At 45.3% G+C, this 20,363-nt stretch overlaps 1 protein-coding gene across 1 annotated transcript; it reads right to left on the bottom strand.

Moving 5' to 3' along the window:
* Positions 1 to 4,825: 4,825 nt before the first annotated feature.
* Positions 4,826 to 15,055, bottom strand: LOC132571819 (vomeronasal type-2 receptor 26-like). The gene is made up of 4 exons (XM_060238612.1): positions 14,738 to 15,055; positions 10,393 to 10,620; positions 7,698 to 7,824; positions 4,826 to 5,745 (listed from the first exon to the last, which is right to left on the bottom strand). Exons 1-4 carry the CDS (start codon positions 14,873 to 14,875, stop codon positions 4,826 to 4,828), a joined length of 1,413 nt encoding a protein of 470 aa, XP_060094595.1. The 5' UTR covers positions 14,876 to 15,055.
* Positions 15,056 to 20,363: the final 5,308 nt, after the last annotated feature.

The following is a 20,363-nucleotide window of genomic DNA, read 5'->3' as shown; positions in this document are numbered from 1 at the left end:
GAAAGAAGTACTTTTCTCCCTTTCTCACAATACAAGAACTCGTGGGCATTTGATGAAATTGCTGAGCAGACAGGTTAAAACGGATAAAAGGAAGTACTTCTTCACCCAAAGGGTGATTAACATGTGGAATTCACTGCCACAGGAGGTGGTGGCGGCCACAAGCATAGCCACCTTCAAGAGGGGTTTAGATAAAAATATGGAGCAGAGGTCCATCAGTGGCTATTAGCCACAGTGTGTATATGTGTGTGTGCGTATATATATATAATTTTTTTTGGCCACTGTGTGACACAGAGTGTTGGACTGGATGGGCCATTGGCCTGATCTAACATGGCTTCTCTTATGTTCTTATGACTTGCATTGTAATGGCATTGTACCCCACTGAGGTCCTGTCCCTATCAGTGGTATATTTGTTGTATATATGTAATGGAACAGTGTGCTCCTCCTCTAATATCTATGTGATTTAGTTTTGTTCCTATTATGTGGAGCTCTTGGTTTCAGTTTCCAGTGTTGTATGTTAGCTGAAGATGTTGGTTGTTGGTTGGTTCCTTGCTACTAAACAGCTGATTTTTGAGCCAGCTTGTCTCTTACCAAATGGGCCTGAGAAAGGGTGCCTGACTGAGTACTCTAACCTGGGAACCCACAGCCAAAGGGGGGCATTACCCTGTCCTCCTCAGGCTCCCTTCCCAAATACCCAGGAGTTTTCCAAGCTGGAGCTGGCAACCCTACCTTCACATCTCCCCCACCATTGACCAAAGAGGGGGATGGGGTTAAGAGAGCAACAAAGAAGGGAGGGGTGGTGCTGGGCTTGACCAGCATGGGCAGAGCTGTAGGGATAAAAAGGGCAGTGTCAGAAAGGGGAGGAGAGGTCAGGAATGCAAGCTGGCTGAAAGAGGGAAGGGAGGGAGGGAGGGAACTTTTGAACTAGGTGACAGTCCTCATCTAGGATGCAAAAACAATAGCCACATTATACTTTTTATTAGGTTCAACTCAAATGACTCCCAATATTGCTCAAGCTTTCTCCAGAATTCTTCATCAGTGAACTTCAAAAGCTCACATATTTTTGTATCATCTGTTTACTTAAGTTCTATCCCATCTTTCTCCCCGGTAAAGACCCGAAGAAGCAGCTTACATCATTCTTCTCTTTTTCATTTTATCCTTACAACAATCCTGTGAAGTAGGCTAGGCTGAGAATGTGTGTGTAACTGGGCCAAGCCAAGGTCACCCAGCAAGCTTTCATAGCAGAGTGGAGATTTGAGCCCAGGCCTCTCAGAACCTAGCCTGACACTCTTAACCACCAGTCCACACTTGAAGTAAGAAGGAAGGAAGGAAGGAAGGAAGGAAGGAAGGAAGGAAGGAAGGAAGGAAGGAAGGAAGGAAGGAAGGAAGGAAGGAGAGTAGGATTCTGAGTACACCTGCTTAAGAACAATGTTGTGAACCAGTTTGAATCCCCATTGGGGAGAAAGGTGGCAGGGCGTATATATATTACAGTATGTAATGATTGGGGGGGGGGGAGTAACAGTGCTGAATTAGAGCCGCTGTCAGGGAGCTGGAGTTCTCTGGAAAAGACAACTGATCTCCAGAATTTACCCAGAGTAAATGGCCACTTTCAAGGGTGGATCGAGAGATCCATTCAGCACCCCCCTGCCCGAGGCACAGACCCCAGTCTCCAGGAATTTCCTAAACTGGAGCTGGCAAACCTATTAGGGCTTACTCCCAAATGAATTGGGGGGGAGAGATAGGATTGCTTCCTGCTGAACTCCAGACTGAGCATTTTAAGTCCTGGGCCTCCCACTTCTTATTTTGCAATGTCAGCCTTTCATGCCTAATTTTGGCATCTCCTGTTTCTCCATCGGTTGCTAATGAAATATTACCAGGCAGGCTAGATTGGCCCTTTTTCATGATTAAGTCCAACTCGGCCATCCTCACACTCCAACGAGGCTCAAAGAACGCACCATGCCAGGCACTGGGTCCTAGTGCTCCTTCGACATCTTTCCGTCTCTCCACACTTTTCCAAACAAGCGCCAATGCCTATACCTACCACTCCACCAGCAGGGCTGCCTAAAGCCTTGAGCGGAAGGGAGGGAGAAGCGGCTGCAACAGGATCCAGGGCAGAACAGGTTGACTGGGGCAGGTCACGGTGAGCTGCCTTCTGGATAGGCGGCAGCAGGCTGGGCTGCTCTCTTCCCCCTGCTTACCATCCGCCTTCCCACCCCCCCTCACACACACACAGAGGAACACAGGCATGGAAGGAGGTCAGCTGACACTTGCAGGGGCGGCAAGGAGCTCTACTTGGCTGGAGAAAGAGGCGTGAGGAACACCCCAGCTATGAAAACTGTGGGGAGGGGGGAGATGGTCCGGGACTCCCGAAGATCTGGGGCCCATAGGGAAGCGCCTAGCTTGCCTAATGGTTAATCCGGCTCTGGTTGTGATGTCATTCCCCCATGGATTGGTAATGACTTGGTGCTTGCACAGGGGACTACCTTTACCTTTTTATATGTCTTAAACCTCATCTTGAACTTTCAAGAGATATTTGTGGCCAAACTTTTTTCAGGCTTAGCACCATCAGCCTTGTCCTGAATGGCCCTGGCGAACTAGATCTTATCAGATCTTGGAAGCTAAGCAGCGTCAGCCCTGGTTATTACTTGGATGGGAGCAGAGGTGGAATTCTAGCAGGAGCACCTTTGCATATTAGGCCACACCCCCTGATGTAGCCTATCCTCCAAGAGCTCACAAGGCTCTTTTTTGTAAGCTCTTGAAGGATTGGCTACTTCAGGGGATGTGGCCTAATATGCAAAGGAGCTCCTGCTAGGATTCCACCCCTGAATGGGAGATTGGCAAGGAAGTTCACCATTGCTCTGCAGACACTGGCAATGGCAAAAAGCACTTCTGAGTATCTCTTGCCTTGAAAACCCTACAGGGTCATCATAAATCAGCTGTTATAGGGTGGCATTTTCCACCACCACAATAAGTTATTAAGGGTCACATTTGGCTCTAAATTTTACAGTATTTGCAAGACACGCTATTATTTGGGAAGTCCCTTGAGTTTTGGTAGGAAGAAAAATAAGTCGCCATAACTTTGCTAATTATACGGGGAGGAATCACCTCTGCGTCTTCCATCTGTGGTTACCTGCACAACTGCATAGGTGGAAAAAACAAGTTGTGTGAGAAATCGCCATCACTCGGCTCCAATTCTGATAAGTTCAGCAATGGGTCAGGAGAACTCTAAAAACCTCCTTATGAGAGGTATGATCAAAATAGTTTTTTTAAGAGGTACTTTAATGATCTTACAGGATTAACTACTCCTGAACATTGGACTCACATCCCCCAAATGAAGATACAGGACACAAAATGTGTGCATTTAACAAGGTTTTTATTATTGGCTGTTCTTCATGACAAAAGCACGTATGAAGCATCACCTATTATACGCTTGTCCTGTCCAAACCCTGGCAGAAACTATTTGCATATTAGGCCACATCCCCTGACATCACCATTGTTCTGCAAAGGGTTTTTTGTAGTAAAAGCCCAGCAAGAACTCAGTTGCATATTAAGCCACACTCCTGACACCAAGCCAGCGGGAACTGCATTCCTGTGTGTTCCTGCTCTTAAACAGCCCTGGTCCTGCCCTAGAGGGCACAGTCTAGCCCAATTTTGTCAGATCTTGGAAGCTAGCGCAGTCAACCCTGGTTAATACGTGGATGGGTGACCACCAAAGATGTTCCCTCTAAGCTCCCCAATGTAGTGAGCAAAAATTCTATCTTGTGAGTGAAAACAACTAGTAGCATTAAAGTTGTGAGTGAGTCTACATTTGGCTATTGCATAGATTAGTTTTTTAGGAGATTATTTCCGTAGCCATAATTCTTTTAAACTATATTTTAAGAATAATTTAAACATTTTAAGAGAAAACCAAATCAAGTCAAGTTTCATTACAGAAAATGTTATCCTCTACTTGGGTAGACCAGGCCTCCTGGTTTTTGGCACCTGGTTTTTTGACCACTGTGTGGCAGAGGGTTGGACTGGATGGGCCATTGGCCTGATCCAACATGGCTTCTCTTATGTTCTCCAGATAATAGGTCTACCTGCCCTTTTCCATTATGGTAGATGTGACCTCCAGAGAACAGGTCTATCCTCCCATTTCCACTATATTGGTAAACTTGGCCTCCAGAGATCAAGTCTACCCACCCCAGTCCACTATATTGGTAGAACTGGCCTTGGACTGTCACACTGTACTGAGCATTAGCAAACATACCAGCATTTGCGGGGGCTGGGCAACATCTTGCAGTCTACCAACATTATAGGCCAAGTATAACTGTCAGAACCCTAACTAACCCAGGGGTGGAATTCTAGCAGGAGCTCCTTTGCATATTAGGCCACACACCCCTGATGTAGCCAATCCTCCAAGAGCTTACAAGAAAGAGCCTTGTAAACTCTTGGAGGATAGCCTACATCAGGGGGATGTGGCCTAATATGAAAAGGTACTCCTGCTAGAATTCCACCTCTGGACTAACCTAACAAACTGGCTTAAATGTTATCAGCCAGCCCAAACTACTCATTTATTCAAATATTCATATTCCACTTTCCCCCATGACTCAAGGCAGCTTACAAATCATCCCCTATTGACATTAGGCATGCCAATCATTCACTATGCAGTAAACATCAGGTGCCATCTTCAATGTTTCCTCTTAGGCTGCAGAGTCTTGTGAACAAAAATTCTACTTTGTGAGCTCCTGCATAAATTAGTGTGTTCTGGGACCATTTTTCCTGAAAAAAGACAAAAAAGTGTGAGCTGGAGGCTAAAAATCTGTGAGCTAGCTCACACTAACTCAGCTTAGAGGGAACATTGGCCATCCTCTGTTTTCATCATTAGATGCTCCTTCATATTCAGATCAGGTCTCAGTATTATAATATGGCATTTGGGAACAAAGATACAGCCCAGCAAGCCAGCACCGGAGGCCAGGATGGAGAAGATCTGCACAGCTACCATGTACTTCCCCTTTGTGCTCAGGTAGGTGGGCACAAAGGACACCCACACACTGCAAAAGACCAACATGCTGAAAGTGATCAACTTGGCTTCGTTGAATGCCCCAGGCAGGTCTCTAGCTAAGAAAGCTATTATGAAACTGAGTGCAGCTAGGAGGCCCATATAGCCAAGGGACACATAAAACATGGCGACAGACCCTTCGTTGCATTGCAGTATGATCTGTGTGGGCAGGGAGCTCATGTTGGACTCTGGGAAGGGGGGAAAGACTCCCAGCCAGATAATGCAGATGGCAGCCTGAACAAGGGTGCAGGAAAAGACAATTGCGTTTGCCAGGCTCTTCCCCAGCCATTTCCTCATCCTGTTCCCTGGCTTTGTGGCTGCGAAGGCCAGCACCACAGTGATTGTTTTGGCCAACACAGAAGAGACAGCAATGGAGAAGATGACGCTGAAGGCCATTTGCCTCAGAAGGCAGGTCACTCTTCCAGGCTGGCCAATGAACAACAAAGAGGACAGGAAGCAAAGAAGGAGGGAGACGAGGAGAATATAGCTGAGGTCCTGGTTGTTGGCTTTGACCACGGGAGTTCCGATGTATTTAATGAAGATTGCTAAGACAAAGCTTGTGAGAAGCGCCAAGAACAGAGCAAAGAAAGCCAAAGTGATCCCCAAAGGCTCTTGATAGAACAGAAAGGTAACAATCTTGGGGACACATTCATCCCTGTCCTTGTTTGGATGCTGATCTTCTGGACACTGGGTACAATGGCTTGCATCTGAAAACAAGAGTGACTTCATTTTAGACTTGCCAATCCCCAGGTCCCAGTGCGGGATCTCCCACTTTTGCAGGCTCCTTTCCGCCCCCAGTCAGTTGGCCGGCATGGGGAAGCCCTGCCCCAACAGCCTCCATGAGCCTTCAAACCTCCAAAGGCTTAACAGGACGCTGGGAACAGCTTTCCTCAAGAAAGGTGCTTGTGCCTTTAAATTTTAGAACCAGGTTGAATGGCGGCAGGGTGAACCTGCGGAACAAGGTGCCTGTTGGAAGGGAAGGGAAGGAGCCCAGAACCTCCATTGGTTTTATAATCTTCTCAGAAGCCCTTTGCACAGGAAAGGGTAGACTAGAACCTTTGGTTTTCTTGTGTTATTCTTTAGAACTTGGAACTTCAGCAGTTGGTGAGTAAATTGCCCTAGTGAGACTACACAACTGTGGGATTGCAAACTGTTTATTTTGACTGGTGTGTATATGTGCGAGAGAGAGAGAGAGAGTACACAGGAGATGCAGCTAGTTGGGGCTGAGGAAATGAAGACTGTATTCAGGGAAACTGCACTGCTTATTTTTACTTATTTATTTTAGAGAATGTGAAAGTCTCCTGGCTCCACCCCCAAAGTCCCCAGATGTTTTCTGAGTTAGAGTTGGCAACCCTACTTCATTTCCAGGACTCGTTCATCTTACTTCCTTGGTTATCTTAGTTCTGTTGCATCCTTGTTGTGTCTTGCAATGAAATCCGGAAGTACTGCACAGCGACGCGACAGAGGTGACCAGAGGAAGTCCCCTGGTCACTGGGTGTAGCGCGCGAAAGTACTCCGCCAATTAAGATCTGTGGCGGGAAGTTTGACTGGCCAGGATTGGACTGGGCCAGCTGGAGGGCTGTTCCGGGTATTGTATATAAAGTGGGACCTGGACCGTGTTTCTCCCTCTTGTGGTGTACCAGCTAATAAAGTATGTTGCCTTCAACACGTCTCGTCACCGAGTACATTACAATTCTATAAAGGATATGTTTCAGAATGAGCTCTCATAGGCCACAAAAGCCAAGTGAAACAGGAATGAGAGAGAGATGGGTATGCACCAAAAGTTTTGTAAGAAAATATCCCAGGCCCAGCACTTGGCCTATTTATCTAAAAAGGATTTCCTATGTCAATGCCAGCTGGGAAGTCCCTCCTCCTGCAATGACGGGGGGAGGGGTTTAAATACCACAGCACTAAACTTGCAATGAAGTAAAATAAAAAAGTAGAAACAGACAGCTAGAAGACGGGATTGTTTAGAATACGGGAACATTTAGAACAAGGTTGGCCACTGTGTGAGACAGGATGCTGGACTAGTTGGGCTCTTGTTAAGTTATGTTATTTGGTGGGGGGGGGAGGGGAGTATCATTTTGTGTGTTTGTGTGCATGTATCTAGCAATTCATACTAGATTTTGCTTGCCCTAGGAATGCAGTAATTCTAAATTTATCTCAAAGCGAGTTTTTTTCTGAAGAAGTATACCCTACCCTTTACTTGGAGTCTCAGAGAGGCTTACAATCTCCTTCTCTTCCTCTCCCCACAACAGACACCCAATGAGGTAGATGGGACTGACAGAGCTCTGAGAGAGCTGTGACTTGGCCAAGGTCACCCCACTGGCTGAATGTGGAGGAGCAGTAGGGAATCAAGCCTGGTTCTCAAGATTAGAGTCCACTGTTCTTAACCACCACACCAAACTGGGTCTCATGGGATACTCCAAAACAAGCAGTAAGTCCATTTGAGACCCTTGCCTACCAAACTGGGGCTTAGCACTCCCCCTTGGGAACTAGTGGCTATAACACGCAGGAAGGTGTTAAAGCAGAGAGAAAAATCAGCACCAACTGTACATCAGTCCATCCCCAAACATTGCTTCATACAACCCTGTGGACTTCTGTGATTCTTTGCCACATTCCCAAAAGGATGCCCCTTCCTCTGGGGTCACCTTCCTACCTTCCTGAGTGGAGACCATCCCTTCCTTGCATGGAGAACAATCAAAGCAGCAAATTGGTTCTCCAGCCCTAGCCAGTTTCGTGTATCCTGGGCGACAGCTTTCGGTGCATCTTGACTGAGGCTGGGTCTATGCATAAAGACAAGGAGGATCAATTCTGACGTGTGAATGAACTGAGTCACATGATTGGGAAGGACGTCTAGCATTATGCCTGGCATGAATTTGACCAGGGGTGGCCAAACTGTGGCTCAGGAGCCACATGTGGCTCTTTCACACATATTGTGTGGCTCCTGAAGCCCCTACTGTCCTGTCACCTGACTTGGAGAAGGCATTTCTCTCTTTAAATCACTTCTCCGAGCCAAGCCAGCCAATAGCTTGGAGAATGCATTTAAAGTTGCTTTCTTTCTACCTCCCTCCCTCCTCCCTCATCTATTTGCCTTCTTTACGGCTCTCAAATATCTGACATTTATGTCTTGCGGCTCTCAAACGTCTGATGTTTATTCTATGTGGCTCTTACATTAAGCGAGTTTGGCCACCCCTGAATTTGACCATGAAGTTTTACTTGCAAACTCTCATCTTGGGCTTCATGCCTCCATATTCTTCCTTTAACTAAGCCCACTTAGAAAAAGGGATGTGGTCTACAAGGCCCAGATGAGAGCTGTTCCCCAAAGGAGAAAGTCCTCCAGTTGCCAAAATTCCTTCTTAATGGGGTGGGAGCTGCTTCCTCCCAACATGGCCGGTGTGTGGGAGTAGGCCAAGTAGGGAGCTGCCTAGGGTGCTACCTGGCCTAGGGGTGCTGCTAGGCGCCTCCTCCCCCCCCCCCACACACAGCATGTGTGCTCCTTGGAGCCTGCCTTCCCCATTGGGCACTCCATGGAGCACAGACACTACCTGGCTGGTTTTGCATTCCCTGGGTCTGTTACAGACCCGGAAAACACAAAAGCGGATGGCACCTGTGCTGTGCACTCCTCGGAGCCCGGCAGGGGTAAATTAACCAATTATAAAAACTGAAGAAGAACCAATTACAGTTTCTAAAAATTGGCTCCTGTTGAAGTTGTCTGCTGCCACTCATCCTTCCTACTTTACTTTAACAGAGCCGTGGGGCGGGAGCTGTAGCTCATTGGTAGAGGATCTTTCTCGCATGTACAAGTTCTTGTCACTGGCACTCCCAGCTAAGAGGATCAAGTAGTATGCTCACAATTTTGATTGCTTAATCTCACTGTTTTTTAAAATTAAAATTTAAAATAAGAAAACTGTAAATTAAAAATGTAAATAGTTTCAAGTTTCTTAATTTCTCCTATCATTCTCTGTTTTTTAAATTTTTTGGGGGGGAAGGGCACTAGTGGGAAGCTCGCCTGGAGCACCACAAACCCTAGCATGGGCCCTGCCTCCAAGATCACTTCTTGGGGTCTCCTGGGCTTTTCCTTGGAAATTTCAATTAAATTGAAATCTAGTTCAGGGAATTGTGGATTGTATGCACAGAGGCCTCAAAGCTTGCATTGTGTGAAGAAGGCAGTATGCACGTGCAAGGAAGTAAATGAAGCTTCCCATTTGGCAATGAGTTTGGCCTCCTGTCTTTGCCTGGTCAACAGAGAATGGTCTTCGAAATGTCCTACTACAGGTTAAACACAAGGGTGTCTTATACCGAATCAGTCCTTTGGCCAATTAAGGTCAGCATTGCCTACTCACACTGGAAGTAGCTCTCCAGGGTCTCAAGCAGAAGTTCTTTCAGATCACCTATTATCTGGTCTTCTTAATTTAAGTTGCCAGGGATTGAACCTGGGACCTTCTGCATGCCAAGCATATGTTCTACCAGTGAGCCACAGCCCTTCCCTGTTTCAGCTTTTCCCAGTGTAATCAAGCCCAAATTGCCTGAGCCAGAGTACGTACCCTCAGGGCCAGCTTGCCCACTAGGCAAATTAGGCATTTGCCTAGGATGCCGGAGGGGGGGTACCAAATAGGGCTCTCCCTCCCTCTCGATACCCAACGCCTAATTTTTCCTTTCCCCCCCCACCACCAGCCCCCTCCCTCCTACAGCGCTGCACTCTGCTGCCCCCCATGCACTCAGAGGAGTGCCACTAGGCAAAGCCCTCCCCGCTTTGATGCGGCCTGGGTTGGGGCATCTGAGCGTTCTCTCTTAAGAGAGTGCTGGAGGAGGCTTCGCTCCCCCTCCCGGTTCCAGAAAGGAAGGGGAAGCGAAGCCTCCTCCAGCACTCTCTTCAGAGAAAAAGCTCAGATGCCCCAGCCCGAGCCGCGTCAAAGTGGGGAGAGCCGAGCCTAGCGGTGCTCCTTTGAGCGCACTGGGGAGCAGCAATGGAGCACAGTGCTGCGTGGCGGTGCTACAGAAGGGGGGGGGAGGGAGGGAGGGAGAGTGGCAGTGGGGGAGGCAGCCCAGCAGACAGTGAGTCTGCCAGGGGCACCATGCGCCCTAGGGCTGGCCCTGCATATCCTGGTAGGTCTTGACTTGGGAGCAGCTTTCCACAGATATGGACTGACCTGATCTAAACATTAGATACCCAAATTAGATACCCCGCTCTGTTTCTGGGCCCCTTCTTGCTAGCTTCTTCCTTTGCTCCATTCCATGTGTTACGAGCCTTTAAATTAACTGGAGAGGAATTGTATATATTTGAGTCAACCAGTTACTTAGCGGTGGCACCTATGAAAGGGAATGTAATGAAACAGAAGGTTAATTCTCACCCTGTTAATTCTAGCGGGCCATACAATGGCATCTTCTTGAATGGTGATCTTTACGTCCATTGATGCCTGTCTCTCGATACTCCCAAATTTCACTCCACCAATGGATATATTAGGAAATGCCACCCAGTTCACAATATCCAAGTCAGCTCCTAGATCCCCGTTCTCATCAAAATACACACCATCCAGGGAAACATTGTACAACTGGAGGTTTCTGAGCAATGGGTGAAGCTAGAGAGAGAGCACATTGTAAGAACAGAAAAACAACTTTGGGTATTTCTGCTAGGCATGCCAACTTCCAGGTGAGACCTGGGGATCTCCCAGAATCACAGCTCATCTCCAGAGTTCTGTTCTCCTAGAGAAAATGAATGCTTTGGAGGTTGGACTCTCTGGCATTGTGCCCCACTAATCTCCCTGTCCTCCACATGCTCCATCCCCAAATCTCCAGGAGTTTGCCAACTTGGATCTGGCATCCCCATCCCATCCCCTGCCGATGACCAAGAAGGACCAGCTAATCCTAATCTCTGCCCTGCCATTTTAGGGTTTTCAGCATGTTGGGGAAAGCTGGATCAAGAGCCGTGAGATTTTAATGGTAATTCTGCATCACAGGGAGCCCATCCTGCTATTCCACAAAACAAGATAAGCCTCTGTAAGTGGCAGCTTTTGGATGCAATCGAAGGAAAGAAAATAGGCAGGTTTTCTATTTGAAAAATTGTATTTTTGCCCTGTATGTGTTTGTATGAGATACAAAGATAAATGTTCAGATTTTCTGCCTAAGTAATCAAAGCATATTAGATCAGTTCTCTGCCAGACCTTTGCATAGGAGGCAGGGTTGCCAGTCTCCAGGTGGAATCAAATAAAACAAACCACTCTTGTGAAAAATACTATTACAAAATATAATTCATACAAGGAAAAAAGTGCATTTCAGTAACCTCATTATCTTACATACCACATGTGCATAATTATGCACATACATACAACAGTGGACAAATAGTCCAAATCATGAATAAGTCCAAATCATAAGTCCAAAAAGAGCTCCAATGGACCACTAGCAGAGTAAAGCCCATTTTGGACGGCCAGGTCCTTCCTCCAAGTAGCATCTTGCAAAACTTATAGTATATGTGTAGAAAATATTCACAATGTTCAGTTCTATCACAACTTCATGCACAAAATCGGAATGCTGCTGTCTCCATCTGGTCAGCAATTAACTTGCTGGGGATGCAATTAACTTGGGTGGGAGAGGGAAGCAGGCAGGAAATTAGGGATTTGCCTAGGGGGTGGGGGCTGATTTTGGTGCCCCTGATTTTGGCGCCCTAGACAAATGCCTAGTTTTCCTAATGGGTGAGCTGGCATTGGTCAGAGGAACTATTCTGCTCATTGAAATGGCATGCAGAAAGGGCTTTCCTTCATTCCATTAACCACTGGAGTCCATGGAATGAGTCAGAGCAGACAAGAGAGGAATCACAGGTCATGATAAGAAGAGTCCCACATCACCTAAGGAGGCCAAAGGGCACACCCAGACACCTGATTTATACAACTTATCACTTCTACATTTAAACTCTGCTCAGAGTCTGGCTCCAAAATAACAATTCCACAATAGAAAAATGAATTGTTCCTTTCAATGGCTTTATCTGCGAGGGTCCAGGAATACCTGCCAGGGCTGTACTCTTGGAACTTCTCCACGGTCTCCACCCACCATCACCATCTGTCTGGATCTAGCTGAGTAGGCAGCATTTAAGGTGTGAGCTACAGCCCAGATTGCATTGGAAATACCGTAGCTCTCTTGAGAGAGCGTCTTCTCAAGCAGGTCCTGCAGGAAGGTCTCTGGTTTTTCTTTTTCTCTGCATCTTGTTTTGCCTTTTGCAGACAACGCATGCTTTGAATGCGAACAATAAAACGCCTTCTCCCCAGATTGCTCAATATCTGATCTGAGATTATCATATGTTGTCCTTTTGTTTGTCTGGATTAAGAATGAAAAAACTCCATTCATATGCTCGGAAACCAGATCTCTATAGGAGAAACTGGAGGTGAGGTCCCAAAGAGCTGTTGTAATCCAGACTTTCCCTGCTATAGGTTTATTCAATATTTCATCTGCCCTTTGAACAAGGAATATTGCTTCATAGAAGACACGAGTTTCCCCATAATAAACAACCACATTGATTTGTCTCCACAGTCGAAAGGAAGTAATGGGAGTCACTGGATTTTCCAGACGAAATCCTGGCACACTTACTGAGAAGGCAACGCAAATGCTGTGTCTGATGAGCAGAGGGGTGAAGGTTCTCAGGAACGTTTCTCCATTGTCCGTGTCTGGAGCAATGAGGCCAATCCACGACCATCTGAAGTGCAGGAGTAATTGGACAATGTGCAAGTGCAGGGTTTCTTCTCTGGGGAGCATCCAATAGAAAAAGGGAAACCGAGTCTTATCACTTAAAACATGAGAAACAGAACCAAAACTGACCTAGAAAGGAAAGGAGGAAGAGATTGGTGCTTTAATTTAGTTCCAAAATAAAAGCTCAAATGCATGTTGGTAACTAACCATGATTAATAACCAACAAAATGGCCACCATGATGATGGAGGAATTGACCATACAGAGTAAAGGCCATTGGGGTGGGATCACTGTTTCCTGGTCACACTGAGGGATTCCCTATTGGTGGACTTCAGCCAACTAAAGGAGGGTCAGAATCTACCCTCACCACAACGGAGGCATAAATACTTCTCATTGATCCAACCACAAGAATGAATGGCAACTATACAAATGAGTGAAAGGGAGGGAAAGGTAAACTTGATCTTTGTTGCTGGAGGTACAGATGTTTAGACAAGGTGCTGTAAGGTGCTACTGAACTAGAAGCTAGCTATTTCACTGCAGGCAACTGTGGCTACCCTCTGAAACCATTGAGCCGCCCTGAGCCTGCTTCGGCGGGGCGGGCGGGATATAAATAAAAAGTATTGTTATTATAAACTTGTGAACAGCTTTGGCAGCCTAACACAAGAAGCATTTTAAGGTAGATGTAAGGCTGATAAAATTGAGTATACCTTCCGCTGATGTCAGGGGTGTGTGGCATATGCAAATGAGTTGTGCTAATGAGCTCCGGCACCTCTTTTTCTACAGAATGACTCCTGGAATCAGACATCACCAAAATGTCTCTAGGCAACTGCCTTGTTCTTAAAGCATGACCTGGATGGCCCTGCCGTATCAGATCTCAGAAGCTAAGCAGGGTTGACCCTAGTTAATGTTTGGATGGGAGACCATCAAAGACCATCACAGTCGCTATACAGTGGCAGGTAATGGCAAACTGCCTCCATTTGTCTCTTGCCCTGAAAACCCTGTGGAGTCGCCATAAGTCATCTGTGACTCTTTTTTTTTTTACTGAAATTTTTATTGAATTGAATTCTACTGCAAACATTAACAGTAATTATTAACCACTATAACATTAGGGTTTGTAGAATCTTTCGGGCTCAAGTGCCGTGTTCTACTGGAGAAAGTTTTTCTTCCAGACGTTTCGTTCTCGGCTGCGGAGAACATCCTCAGTGGCGTTGCAGCTGGAGCAGGCGCTCTGACCTTCTTGGCTGCTGTGCATTGAGTGAGGCCAGGGCTGCTAGAGAGCTGCTATTTCTAGGCTGGAGGGGGTGTGGTGAAAGGGCAATAGGTTTGTGGATGTGCCCATTGTTTGGTGGGGCTTCCTGGAAGGGTAGTGATAAGGAAACTGGCTGTTGAATGTGACCATTGTTCTGTGTTAATTGCTGGGAGGGTTGGAAGGGGTGTGAAGAAAAGGAAGATGGTTGCTGACTGTGCTGATTGTTCTGTGGAATGTACTGGTTGTTCTGTGAATTTCTGCAATTTATAGTCTGTAGGGTGTTTTGCAGAGCTGGATACCAAGAATGGTGGATGGAAATGCCTTCTTCCTTTCTGTTAAAGTTGTTCTGGTGTTTGTAAATCTCAATAGCTTCTCTGTTCAGGTGGGTATGATAATGTGAGGCCGTAGAAAGGACTTCAGTTCTTTCAAAGTGGATGACGTGGTCTCCTTCTTGAAGTGCATGTTCAGCTACAGCTGATTTTTCTGACTGAAACAAGCTGCACAGCCCGTTTGGAAACAGACCATGGACTGGTACTGGTCCACAGCCTGGGGGTTGGGGACCCCTGCCCTATGGGAATCGGTCTCCATAGGGAATAATGGAGTGCCCAGCAGACATTTCCCTCCCCCCCACACACACACTTTCTAATAACCCTGAAGTGGAGGAGGGCCTCCAAACTGTGGGAACCTGCCCCCAACTGGGGATTGGCAACTCTAGGAAAAATGACAACAGCATAAAATTCCCTTTGAAATCCTTCCACATCCTAGTTCAAACCTGTGGGACTTTGTAGTTGCTCAATATGGTTGAAATGTGACTGGAGATTTCAGAGTCAGTCCCCTCGACGACAGCTGACAGGCTGTTCTGTCTTCCACAGCTGTAGTTGGGGATGTTCTTGTGGCCAGCAGAAAGCATGTCTACCGTGCTATCATATGTCAGTCTTTCATTGAAAAAGTTGTTATAGACGTTGTAGCCCAGGGTAATGTTTCGTAAGAGAGCAGGGCTCTTGTTGACTTCTTGAATGGCAAATAAGATAGGCAGGATGTGTCGATGCCCTCTATATGGTTTCCTAAAGGGAAAGGATATGTCACACAATCATTCCCCACTCACTGATAACACCATATCAAATCCCTTCCTCTATATCTCCAAGGGTGTTTCCAGACAATACCAACCTCTGGATTTTATTCCTCAGACTATAGTTACATTAGCCCCAACCAAAATCTGTGTGATTGGTAGTCCTGGTCAATGTTCTCTCTAAGACGAGGTTTCTTGTGGGCAAAAAGTCTACTGTGTGAACTCCTAGCATTAAAGTTGTGAGGAAGCCGACATTTGCCTATCATGTAAACCTAGCCTGGAGGAAGCACCTGTGCATTTACACTGAGAAGCTGTGAACAAACCAGTGAAAATCTGTACATATTTGCTCATGTGCGCATATTAAAAAATATTTTTGGTATAAATAATTCAACATTTTATTTTTCAGTTTTCCGCAAAATTTAATAGATTTTCATGGGCCCTAACATTTCATTTTTTTTTCTGATGTGAGAAAAAAATTAAAACATTCTCTTCAACTGTAAAAGCTTAATTTTTTTCCTTCTGATTTTAAAAGAAATGAAAACATTTCCATGGGCCCCTAAAAGTATCGTGGCCCTAGGCGCTCTGCCTACGGTGGCTAATGGATAAGTTGGCCCTGGTTATGCCCATCTAAGTCCTTTGCCTACCATTTTCCCCCCTAAAACATAAGAACATAACAGAAGCCATGTTGGATCAGGCCAATGGCCCATCCAGTCCAACACTCTGTGTCACACAGTGGCCAAAAAAAGTTATACACATACACACACACACACACACACTGTGGCTAACAGCCACTGATGGACCTCTGCGCCATATTTTTATCTAAACCCCTCTTGAAGGTGGCCATGCTTGTGGCCGCCACCACCTCCTGTGGCAGTGAATTCCACATGTTAATCACCCTTTGGGTGAAGAAGTACTTCCCTAAACTCACGCAGATTTCCAATTTGCAATTTCAAGCATTTCAGTCAAATGAGGGGGGTGGGGATTGTGCGGCAATCTCAGCTTCAAAATGTTTTTTCCAACTTTTTAAATATAACACATTAACTATATTCTTCCTACCAAAGTCTCTAGTGTTCCCTCCCACCAAAAGATGTGTGTGTATTTTTCTCCTGGAAATCATAAAATCATAGAGTTGGAAGGGACCTGCAGATTCATCTAGTCCAACAGCCATACATCTCTTGTTAAGCATACATGGTTTTGGAATTAGTCAAACATAGGTTTGTTTCTGTAATCTATACTTTTTCTAATAAAAAATAGTGGCATCTGGACATGTAAAAGGAGATCCATTAAAAAAGCAACCGGGAAATATGTAGAACTGGGTAGGCGAGTAATGTGGGGTTGAAGGGGTATGAATGTACGGCATCGAATTATATTTGTTGCTTGATGAATACAGCGGCCCTGAAGCTGGTGCCAGGCATCTGCACCAAATATAAGCACTGCAGTACACAGTGAGATGAATATAAAGGAAAAGTGGCTTATACTTCCAGGCAGGTGCCTTGTGACTACTACGGTTTATGAACGAGGGGGGATTGTGTCATGGAAATTCTGTTGGTCTGAATCAGCAGAACAAAGTTGTAATCCACTGGCACTTTTAAGACAAAATTTAATTCAAGGTACAAGCTTTCATGTGTGTGTGCACACATCTTCAGATGCCACTGGACTCAAACTTAGTTCTCACATCCGTTTAACTCTTTTATTATTACCTATCTGCTAATTTCCTGCTATTCACAGATCTTGCAAACTGCTTCAATCCAATCTCAGCTATACTTATTGTCTCGTTATTTATGTATCTTGACAGTAACTAGCCCTTCCTGGCAACTACCCCCCTAAACCTATATGTAAGGCTTGAGGAAATCTGTTTCACTGTATCTGAAGGGTGCATTCCCACAAAAGCTTATACCCAGAATACGTGACAACAGGGTCAGATGATTACTCTTAACACTTCATAATCAACACAACACATTTATTTGTCTGGGGTATCCCGGAATTGAATCTAATGAATGATAATTGTTTAAACTTAGCTTGTTATTCCTGTTTGCATCTTTTAAAACATTTAATGATATTGTATGCTTGCATGCTAATTTGCTATTTAGCCTTTACCTTATACATAGGGACTAGTAATTCTCATTCCGTTCTGTCTGATGAAATGTGGGTGCACATGAAAGCTCACACCCCGAATAAAATTCTGTTGGTCTTTAAGGTGTCCCTGGACTGTAGCTTTGTTCTATTGCTTCAGACCAATCCAGCTAGCCACCTGGATCTCTATTGGACAGGATATGTCACCCTTCAAAAAAATTGACTCAGAAACATCAATAGAAGTGATAGATTTGGGTCCAATAGCACTTTAGAAACCAACAAGACTCTGGGGGGGGGGGGAGGGTAAAGCTTTATAGAGTCAAAGTTCCTTTTGTCAGAAAATAGAAGTGATGATTATTAGAACAAAAATGCTTTCAGATTTGCTAAATACATATTCAGAAAAAGTTACACCAAGAAGAATAACAAAACTGGCATCCAGAGTGTTGCCCTCATCAGAATGCGGGATTCATCAAATGGATTTTCAGGAAGCAATTTTCCTACATAATTGAAACAATTAATACAAACAGCTTTGTTACATAAAGACTTATAAACCAGAAAGCACCTATAGAAAGTGTGTCCATGTGTTCTATTTAGTGCAATTTATAAGAAAGTATAAGTTTATAAACAAGCAGGAACAATGCAGCTACTCAAAGCTGAAACACAAAACCAAAACACAAAGTGTCCTTTTCTCCCCCAAGCGTCCTTGTAATAAGCTTTGGGCCAGGCGGCCACCGCTTTTTTCAGTTCATGAGTCTGCAATTTGGTCTTTAAGTGTTCAAGTACAAAAATCAGACTGAGAGAATATAGAACTGTATCCTCAGGATTTCCCACAGTTTTGGGCCTCTGTCCTTCCTCAGCCGTTTCTCTCAAAGATGCTGCTTCCCCCCCCCCCCCGCCCCCAAAGCTAGTGTTTTAAAAACATATATCAGTTCACCAACATCAAATTCTACCTTCCTTACAGCCAAAATTGCATCAAAGTAATGCACACTCACCCCTATCTCGATATCTCTAATTAAGATATACTTCAGTACAGGATAATATACCAGACACCCGCCTTGTTATGGACTCTTTTTGAATATGGATTTAGCTCATGCGAATGTACATGTGTTCTAAGGATATCAGGTTTATTGATGTCTTTGTTCCAGGATTTTCTAAAATAGGTATCATATCCTGCCTAGTACTGTGGTGCTTCTTCGGACTTGTTTCACCCAGTTCTACACACTGTGTTCCTCTGTGGTGTAGTTTTTGACGTTAACATTAAGACCACTTGCTGCGTAATGACTTACGTTAACATTCTGTTATAATAGGGCCTGGAGAAAGTATGATATTGAAACAGTGACCTTGTGGATATGACCCCACCAATCAGGTGGTCTCCCGGTCTGTAATAATTCAATGGTTCCAATTCATCCTCTTCCAGATTCAGGTTGCATTTTTCCTTCTGCCTTCCACAGGCTGCGTGAGGCAGCAGCCCCAGCAAAAGAAGCATCATCATTCTTCGTCGGCTTGCTGCTATTGCCTCCCTCCAGAATACTTTCAGAGGCATATACAGCTACCTAGAAACTGACCTGGAAGGCCAGGCTAACCCCATCTTGTCCGATCTCAGAAACATCCAGAGTTGGTACACAGAGGCAGGCAATGGCAACCCACCTCGGTTCATCTCTTGCCTTGAAAACCCTACAGGGACAGGCTGCCATAAGTCAGCTGTGACTTAACAACATTTTACACACAGAGAAGCAGCAACACTTTTTTTGGCAAAACCAAGGTGACCTGACAAACACAGAAGGTACTCCTGCAGGGCCTCTGATCTGGGGCACTATGAATCCTCACACCGATTATGGGTCTTAAATCTCAGCCCAAGCTCTAAAGGGTAGAGGAAATAATTATGCATCACACAACGCAGGCGCAAAGCAGAACGTCACCCCTTATTGCACTCGGTTCCACATTTTATCTTATTAGATTCAAAGGCCATCTTTTTTTCTGGCCGGGGAGACCACTTGAGCTTTGGTAAGAAGAAGAATAAATGATGATGATGATTTTGCTAATTGTAAGGTGAGGGAATCGCATCTGAACTTTCTGCACAGTCTGATGGTAGTTCCAAGCGCAGGTGCACAATGGGAGAAAAACAGTTTGCAAAAATCAACACCATATGTGGCTCTAGCTCAGACACAGGTCACACCTGAAGCTGCCTTGTACAGAATCAGACCTTTGGCCCATCAAGGTCAGTATTGTCTACTGTGATTGACAGCAGCTCTCCAGATTCTCAGGCAGAGGTCTTCCACATCACCTGGTTCTTTTAACTGGAGATGCCAGGGATTGAACCTGGGACCTTCTGCATGCAAAGCCACAGCCCCTCCCCAAGGTCAGTGAAGGGGCAGGGGAACATGTCTGTACTGCAGAAATATCATTACGAGAACCAAGATCAAAACAGTCTTTTAGGATGTACAGCAATGATCTCACCGAATGAACATCGTGCCCCAAAATGAAGATAAGCAGTGCATGGTGTACAAGACTTTTATTCTTGTCTGAACAACAGAGTCAAACCATCAGTAAAGCATGTCCTACTTTAACTGCAGGTTGTTGGTAGCCTCCTGACTACAGAGATCAATTCCCCTGCAGAAAATGGTCACAGTGACATTACACATGGACACATGAAGCTGCCTTCTACTGAATCGGGCCCCCAGTTCATCAAAATCAATATTGTAGTCTGGAGGTCAGCTGTAATTCCAGATCTCCAGGCCTCACCTGGAGGTTTTATATAACTACACAAAAAACTGTGGAAAATAACAAATCATAAGAACATAAGAGAAGCCATGTTGGATCAGGCCAATGGCCCATCTAGTCCAACACTCTGTGTCACACAGTGGCCAATATATATATATATATATATATACACATACATACACACACACACACACAAACACACTGTGGCTAATAGCCACTGATGGACCTCTGCTCCCTATTTTTATCTAACCCCCTCTTGAAGCTGGCTATGCTTGTGGCCGCCACCACCTCCTGTGGCAGTGAATTCCACATGTTAATCACCCTTTGGGTGAAGAAGTACTTCCTTTTATCCATTTTAACCTGTCTGCTCAGCAATTTCATTGAATGCCCACGAGTTCTTGTATTGTGAGAAAGGGAGAAAAGTACTTCTTTCTCTACTTTCTCCATCCCATGCATTATCTTGTAAACCTCTATCATGTCACCCCGCAGTCGACGTTTCTCCAAGCTAAAGAGCCCCAAGCGTTTCAACCTTTCT

Source organism: Heteronotia binoei, chromosome 5 (genome assembly GCF_032191835.1).
Source record: "Heteronotia binoei isolate CCM8104 ecotype False Entrance Well chromosome 5, APGP_CSIRO_Hbin_v1, whole genome shotgun sequence".
In the NCBI taxonomy this organism is placed as follows: Eukaryota; Metazoa; Chordata; class Lepidosauria; order Squamata; family Gekkonidae; genus Heteronotia; species Heteronotia binoei.
This window is presented reverse-complemented; position numbering and strand designations above follow the sequence as displayed.